This window comes from Neophocaena asiaeorientalis, unplaced genomic scaffold, assembly GCF_003031525.2.
Source record: "Neophocaena asiaeorientalis asiaeorientalis breed wild unplaced genomic scaffold, Neophocaena_asiaeorientalis_V1.1 scaffold226, whole genome shotgun sequence".
Classification (NCBI taxonomy): domain Eukaryota; kingdom Metazoa; phylum Chordata; class Mammalia; order Artiodactyla; family Phocoenidae; genus Neophocaena; species Neophocaena asiaeorientalis.
The window spans coordinates 443,633-451,915 of record NW_020173037.1 but is presented as its reverse complement, the minus strand read 5'-3'; the positions used below and the strand labels follow the sequence as shown (position 1 = coordinate 451,915).

Here is an 8,283-nt window from a genome sequence, read left to right as displayed (position 1 = left end):
CCTGCTGAGTTAATAAGCTTTTATTCCCAGCAGTGCTAGTTGTCTCTTGTAGGGGAAGATTTTGTAGATTGCACTAGAAATTTGTATTTTTAGAAGTTTGAAATAAAATTGCAGTAGACCCACAACACTCAGGAAATACAGCATTTCGAGCTTGTAAGCTATTCAGACTTACGGGGAAGAGACCATACTCATTTACCTCCACCCCTCCCTAGATCCCTGTAAAGTGTTGTTTGTTTTTTTGTTTTTTTGAAAGCACAGTCTTAAAGGATACAGAAAAGGAGAAAAGACAAGAGTGACAACATTCTGGAAGCTAGAAAGCAAAAGGACAAGCAGTAACAGACTTCAGAGTCCGAGAAGGCTGCAGTGGGGCCTTGGTGTGCAGGCGGCCTGGAGCAATGGGGGGATCGGGTGACTGTTAGCCGGCTCACGTGGGCTCGCCCTGTCCTTGCGGGGTGCAGGAGGCTGAAGGCGCAGACCCTCTTGTGTGGGGGACCCTGGGCATAGTTGAGGGTAAAGATACCTTTTTTTCTAAAGAAACATCTTTAGTGAAGATTAGAATCACAGGGTATAACCCAAGTATTTAAGCAACGTAGTGAAGTTTGAAATGCTTTGAACCATAGCAGAAGCACTGCACTGCTCCAGTGGTGAGAACCCACTTTGTACTTTTATCCCCAAGTCTAACGTTAGTTCCTCAATTCTTCTGATCTTGGTTTCCCACTGATTGTTTTTGAACAGCCAGCGTGTTTCTGGTGTATGCCGTAGTTTTGTGTTTTGCCCATTTTTCTCTTGGGTTGTATTTTCTTTCTTTCTTTCTTTTTTTTTTTGCGGTACGCAGGCCTCTCACTGTTGTGGCCTCTCCCGTTGCGGAGCACAGGCTCCGGACGCGCAGGCTCAGCGGCCATGGCTGACGGGCCCAGCCGCAGATGTGGGATCTTCCCGGACCGGGGCACGAACCCACGTCCCCTGCATTGGCAGGCAGACTCTCAACCACTGTGCCACCAGGGAAGCCCTGTATTTTCTTATTAATTTGTAAAATTTTTGTATACTAAGTGTAGCAGACCTCTGTCTGTCATGTATGCAGAAAATCCTTTTTCCTACTGACCATTTGTCTTTCTCAGTTGGAGTGTTTATTCCGTACAGAAGTATTTGGTTTTATATAGTTAAAGAAGATACCAGTCTTCTTTTCAGTTGATCTGTTTTTCATGTCATACTTAGAAAGGCTTTCTCCATCCCAATATTATCCATAAAATCTATCTGCCCATGTTTTCTTCTGTTACTTTTATAATTTCTTTCTTAAACAAATGGAAGTAATGCAAACAGCACTGTAGAAATATTTTTTCCTAAATAGATATATACTGGACAAACATTCATTCACAAATGGATATTTTCCTCATTAATTCAAGTTTCTAACTTTTTCAGATCCGAATCTCTGTACAAATTTAGGTCGGAGGTTGTTTAATTTGTTACTTACCTGTTTTTCAGCCAGTACCACGTTGTTTTAATTTCAGCAATTTTAAGATACACTTTAACATCTGGTAAGGCAGTGTTCCTTCTTAGTATTTTTGTTTTTCAGAATTCTTCAAGCTGTACTTACACATTTTCTTTAAAGTGAAATTTAGAATCATTTTGCCAAGTTTCCTACAGCCCTCTCCACAACATACAGGGATTTTGAGTGGTGATACAATGTGTATAGAGCATATTTAAACCAAGGTGACATCTTTAAAAAAATTAAGCCACGTTTTCTATAGTATGTCTCTCAGTTTATCCAAACATTTATTCATGTTCTCAAATCTTTTTGAGAACTATTATGTATTCATACTATTATGTAGGATGTTATAATTGTATATTGATTTTGTATCCTGTATCTTCACTAAATTTTTAGATTAGTTTTAACAGTTTTTTGGTAGTCTTGAGGGTTTTCTATATATCCTATCATCTCCAGATAGAGACTGTTTTGCTTTTTCTGAGTGAAAGGATACCTTTTATTTCTTTTTCTTGTCTGACTGCTATGACTAGAACTTCCAATATTATGTTGCAATTACGTTGAATGAAAGTGGCGAGAGTGGGCATCCTAGTCTTTTTCCTGACCTTAGAGGAAACGTTTACAGCTTTCCACTGTTGAGTATGATGTTAGCTGTGGACTTGTCATATATGGCCTTTATTATGCTGAGGTACATTCCCTCTATACCTGTTTGTTGAGAGTTTTTATCATGAATGGATGTTGAGTTTTGTCAAATGCTTTTTCTGCATCTGTTGAGATGATCGGATGATTTTTAACCTCTGTTTTGTTACTGTGGTGTATCACCTTGATGGATTTGCAGACACTGGACCATCCTTGCGTACCTGGAGTAAACCCCGCTTGATCACGGTGTGTGGCCCTTCTAATGTGCTGCGGAATTTGCTTTGCTCACACACTGTTGAGGATATTTGCATCTGTGTTCCTCAGGGATATTTCCCTGTAATTTTCTTTTCTTGAGGTGTCCTCGTCTGGTGTTGGTGTCAGGGTGACGCTGGCCATGTAAAATGAGTTTGAAAGTGCTTCCTCCGTGCCCCCCTCCCCGCCCACTTCTTTGGCAGAATTTGAGAAGGTGTTAGTTCTTCTTTGATTGTTTGGTAGAATTCGCTATTGAAGCCATCTGATTCTGGACTTTTGCTTGTTGGGATGTTTTGATTACTGATTCAATCTCCTTGCTAGTAATTGGTCTGTTCAGATTATTTCTCCATGATTCAGTCTTGGTAGGTTGTTTGTTTCTAGGAATTTGTTTCTTCCAGGTTGTCCAGTTTGTTGGTGTATAATTGTTCCTAGTGGTCTTTTTTATGATCCTTTGTGATGTAAGGATACCTTCTGGGGAATTAAGTGAAAGCCTGTCCAAGTTCTGAACCTTGAGGCTTTAGGCCATTTTCTTCAATTCGGCTCTCAGAACACAGTCAGCTAGATACACCCTCAGGCAGGATTTCAGACTGTTCTGAAAAGCCTAAGAGAAAATCAAGATACCGTTATCCTAGCCCAACTAGATCTACTTCCGGTGTCCTCACTGCTGGTGAGCCCTGCCCACTGCTCACGCTTCTGTCTGTTCCTCAGTGGGTACCGACCACCGTGAAGCACCAGGCACTCCAGGAAAGGGCTTCTGAAAGGACAGGCAGGGAAAAAGCACTTGAAACAGAGATTATTCAGTGAGATGGGGGTGTAAAAAGAAAGAAACTTCAGAGAGGTGAGAGAAGACACTGGATCCATGAAACAAGCATCGCTATTAAGAACGAATATCAGAGAACAAGGAAGAAAATTTGTGAATTAAACATACGCATCACAAATTAAGGATGAAGTGGATTTGGAAGACAAAATTCAGGAACTCTCACGGAGAGCAGAGTAAGGTTACAAATCGGAAAACGGAGAAGCGACGAGGAAACTTGGAATCTGTCTACAAGGTCCAGCTCCATGGCCTCTGCCCCTGACATACAAGGTCCAGCTCTATGGCCTCTGCCCTGACAGAGGACGAGCCAAGTAGAGGCTTCATGGATAACGTTTCAGGAATGACCATTCTGAGTTCCAGATGGAAAAGGCCGTCGAATGTCCCGTGCATTGTATGGAAACAGCTCCACACGCAGCAGACTTCTTGAAAATTTGAAACCTTGGGGGTTCCCCAGGAGAGAAGATCCTGAAAAGTTTCTCCAAGAGAAAAAACCCAAAGGTCTTTCAAAAGATCAGGAACCTGGATGACGGTTGTCTTTGCAACAGCGGAGTGCAGCCTGGGAGACAGTGAGCCAGATTTCGTGCACAGTTTCGGAAAGAGTACTTCTCACCTGAGTGGGAAGGATTAACGATTATGAGTGAGAGCCGAGTGCAGGTGTTTCAGGTGTGCCAGGTCCCCATGGGGGTCTGTGTCCTGTGCTCCTCTTGCTGGGAAGCTGCCGGGGGAAGTTCTCCACCGAGATGGAGCAGAAGCCGGGAAAAAGGAGGGCGTGGGGTCCGGGAAGTTTGCCGACGAGTCTCCCGGGGGCAGGGGGTGGTGACCTCCACTCAAGACCCGGACCGGTGTCCCTGACCCTCCCGAGGTGGCGCCCCGGAGATGGCTCACAGCCTCCCTGACGCGTTCGCACGTCTAGAGGAGACGTAGTGAATTTGGGAGAGCTTGATGACAACAGTGACAGTCACGATGAGAACAGCTAAGGGGTGGGGGCGCTGGGGCGCTGTCCCTCTGCCAGGCGAACGCCCACGTACAACTGTCTGTACAGTCGGCCCTCGTGTCCACGGATCCCCCTCTTGCAGACCGCGCGGCGCTGTAGTGCGCGTTTCCACGTTAAGTGCACCCACGCGGTTCAAACCCGAGTTGTTCAAGCGTCAAGTACTCACTTCAGGGAGATCAAAATGTCATGTGAGGAAGGAAATGTGTGCTAGTACCCAGCTCGGATCATCTGTGAGCGGAGCTACCTGTCACAGCAGCAGGAATATTGAATTAATCTAACCGAATTTAGGAGATCACTGTTGGGAAGGCAGTAGGACAGGAGATGTGCATGTACCTCCCTGTGCCCTTGCGTGCCCGTGTCCATGTGTCCCTGCGTGCGTGTGCATGTGTGTGTTTCACTGTGCGTTTCCGTGTTTGCACGTGTGTGTGTGCTGTTTCTAAGCGTGTGTGTGTCCCTGTGTGCATGCCTGTGTGTGTGTGCATGTATGAGTGCATCTGGTGGTGATGGTGACCAGAGAGAGCTGATTTCCCCTGCCATGGAGAATGGCCCCGACCAAGAAAACAACAGATAGCAGTTTAAGCATTATTTCATAAAGGGGACCACTGTGTGCCTTTGTGGGAAAATTTACATGTTAAAGTGCTGTGTTCAGATATGAGGAGTTGTGAAGTAAACAGCTGTTCTAGGAATAGCATCTTCATTTTCCAAGAATAGCTTTGAAAAATGACAGTAAATTCTGTTGCGTGTCTGTCAGCCTTGATGGTAAGAGTTTTTCTTGCTTCACCCCGCTCTGTCTCAGGTGAGCACTGTTCTGAATGGTCTGTTGGATCAGAGCTTCCGGGACCGAGCCAGTCAGAAGCACCAAGGCCTGAAACTGGTGGGTGCCATCCTGCAGAGCTGGAGGAGCTGCGGCCCGTGGTGGGCCAGGGATGCTGCCCCGGACAGCAAAATGGCCGTGCTGACCTTGCTGGCAAAAATTCTGCAGGTATTCTGAGAGACCTTGAAAATGTAGTTGCGTCTGTTGCTTATGTCTTTAAAAATTTGATGGAGGTTTCTTGAAAAGCTCATTTGTTTGACAAATAACTTGGACAATTGCTGATTACTTACATTTTATACTTTTCCATTATTTTACATAATTATCTTTTATTCTCATTTTCATTTCTTATTCTTTATCTTCTCAGTGAAACTTTACATGCGTTGTCTTAGCAGATAGTTTTAAAATATTTCAGAACAGGAATTGTTGAAATGCTGTTGGCGCCCAAGAACAAATGTATAGGTCATTTCTGAAATTTAAAAAACGGAAAAATGCATTAAAGGAAATTAGAGGCATAATGTAGAAATGTGTTTTCATTTTCCCTCCTTTAGATTGATTCATCTGTATCTTTTAATACAAATCACAGTGCATTCCCAGAAGTTTTTACAACATATGTTAGTCTACTTGCTGATCCGAATTTGGGTCTACATTTAAAGGTAAGTGGTTGAAAAGATGTTTTTCAGATTATGTTCTCCATCTTTTTTCCTGTTCTGTATTTTTGTGTATTTGTGATATTTTCTGTTTTCTTATTATGGAAAATTTCAGACATATTCAGAAGCAGAGAGACCAGCACAGTGACGCCCGGATACCCGTCACCAGCTTTTGTGGCCCTCAGTCATCTTTCTGTTAATTAATAACAGAAAATATCTCTCTTACTTTTAGGGTCAAGAACTTAACAGATTTTGTAATTTTAAAGTCCTGTAGTAATTAGATTTTACACTCCAGTAAAGTGTGGCCTTCATGAAAACCATCTTTGTAGTGGAACATGAGGGTATTTCTTTGGAATTTTCTGCTGTATGTGATTAGTCAGGTTTCACATTTCTCAACACGAGGAGGTCTGGGAACTGACCTGCTACCCAAGGGAGGAAGGAAGCACACCGAGTGCTCTGAAGCCCTGAGTTCCGCAGTCGCCCCGTAGGGTATTCACGATAGTCTTTCCTCACAGAACTCAGGCAGCGCGCTTCTAGTAGAGGCTGCGTTTGCAGAGGAGATCCACACGCAGAGTCAGGCTGCCCTGTCCTGTGCTCACACGGGACAGCCCTGGCTCAGCCTGCGAGCCCGAGAGTGGAAGCCGAGGGCCGGGATGCGTCTTGCTGGTGGGTTTGATGCTGCCGAGGAGGTGTCCTGAAGTGGGCACGGAGTCCACACGTGTGGTGCTTTCTTGGCGCAGTCTTTAGAAAGCAGTCGTTGCACTCGTTGTGCAGAATCCCTAAGCCAGTCTCATGTTGCGCTCGCTTTGCAGGGCCAGGCTGTGATTCTGCTCCCATTCTTCACCAGTCTCACTGGAGGCCATCTGCAGGAGCTGAAGCACGTTCTCGGGAAGCTCATTGTTTCTAATTTCCCTATGAAGTCTGAAGAGTTTCCCCCGGGAACTCTGCGGTACAATAACTACGCGGACTGTATGAAAAAGGTTAGTTTTTAGTAGTTGCAACTAAAATTAAGCACTGCTTGTTTCCTGTTAACATTTCTTAGTGAAAAGAAGTTAGTGAAATATTCAGAGTCAGAGAGTGTTCTAACTCGAAGGATTCATTTTACCTCATTTTGAAAGCTTGTCTGTGGGGGCCAATGCGTACCTGAATCCTTTGGGGCTAATTTTTCTCCCATTTAAAATTTGTGAAATATTTTATGTGTAATGTATAAGCTTTGAAGAATAATACCGAAGAGAGCTAAGAAATAGAATATCACCTATATGGTGCAGTTTCTGAAGTTTAGTTGACTAGTGGTCATTTGAGAAATATCTAGTGGGTATCACTTAGTTAATATACAGCGTAAGTTCCCGAAACACCGGGGGCTTAGCCAAGAAACTAGGTTCTCTCCCTCCTGTACAGTTCTAGATCCTCTACAGGGACCCCGTCTCCTTTACCTTCTTCTTCTCTGTCGTCCCCCACACGTAGCATCTGCCTTGTCCAGGTTGGCTGATCCAGCTCCTGTCTTGTCCCTTCTAGCCAACAGGAGGGAGGAGAGGGCAGGAGAGAGCATCCCTTTCCTTTAAGGGCTTAATCCAGACCTTGCACGTATTAATTCTGCTGATAACCCACTTGCCACATACAAGCAAGTGAGACTGTGAATGTTCTTATTTTGGGCAGCAGTATACTCAGCTAAAACTCAGGGGCCAGCCAGTAGGGAAAACGAGAGAATCACCATTGGAGGGAGGGTAGGTGGTGGTCGCCCATACTCGTGATGGACTGAACCCTGGGCTCAAGAATACTAAAGATACTGTCTTTGTTTTCAAGGAGCTTATAGTAAAGTAAGGAAGAAACGATGATTAAAACACACTGTAATAAGTGCCAGGGTAGAGATACACATACTCTCCAAGGATGGCTGCACCAGTGTATCCCGTCCACATGTTTTTATGGTGTGACTTTCCGTCACATGGGGATAAAAGAGACGTCATACGTTTTGAGCAACGTAGTCTGATTTTTCTCCTGTTGCGTATGGGTTGTCCTTAAGGACTCACTAGTAACAAGAAAACAATGCAGTGGAAGTGATGCTTGTGATTCTAAGTCTAGCCTTAAAAGGTTTCCAGCTCATTCCTGGGTCTCTGGTCTGTGGGACCCAGTCACCATCCTGTACAGAAGCCACGCAGCCACGCGGAAAGGCTGTTTACAAACCACCCATCCACATGGGTTCTCTCCTCCCTACCCTGATATGACTTTTTTCTTTCAAACATGCAGAGAAGTTGGAAGAATAGTAAACAAGCATCCATATAACCATCTCTTGTATTCAGCAGTTAACTTTTTGTCACATTTGCTTTGTCTGTGTGTGCGTGTGTGTGTGTGTTTTGACTGAAACACTTGCGAGTTAGCTGCAGACATCCTGGTGCTTCACTGCTGAATGTTTCAGCAGCAGTTCCTGAGAGGCAGGCACCACGCTGATACTAGGCCCAAGAAAATTCTCGCTGCTCTCAGACCTTGTGCTGTTTTGTCCATGGTCACGTTTCTCCAGATGTCCCTGTGTTGGCTGGATTTTTCAGACCAGGATCTAAGTAACGATTGGCTCGAATGTCATGTCTCTGGTGTCTTTAAATCCAGGACTGCTTCACCCCCATCCCTTTTATTTCTTTGCGA

The 8,283-nt window shown here is 44.5% G+C and overlaps 1 protein-coding gene across 4 annotated transcripts in view; it reads left to right on the top strand.

Annotated features, from left to right (window-relative positions):
* The window catches only part of PRKDC (protein kinase, DNA-activated, catalytic subunit), a 149,612-nt gene that overhangs the window by 67,142 nt on the left and 74,187 nt on the right, over positions 1-8,283 (top strand). For all 4 annotated transcript variants that reach the window (XM_024742667.1, XM_024742668.1, XM_024742666.1 and 1 more), the window contains exons 37-39: positions 4,982-5,167; positions 5,548-5,652; positions 6,459-6,626. In XM_024742667.1, the coding sequence (XP_024598435.1) occupies positions 4,982-5,167; positions 5,548-5,652; positions 6,459-6,626 (459 nt within the window). The remainder of the gene's footprint in view (positions 1-4,981; positions 5,168-5,547; positions 5,653-6,458; positions 6,627-8,283) is intronic.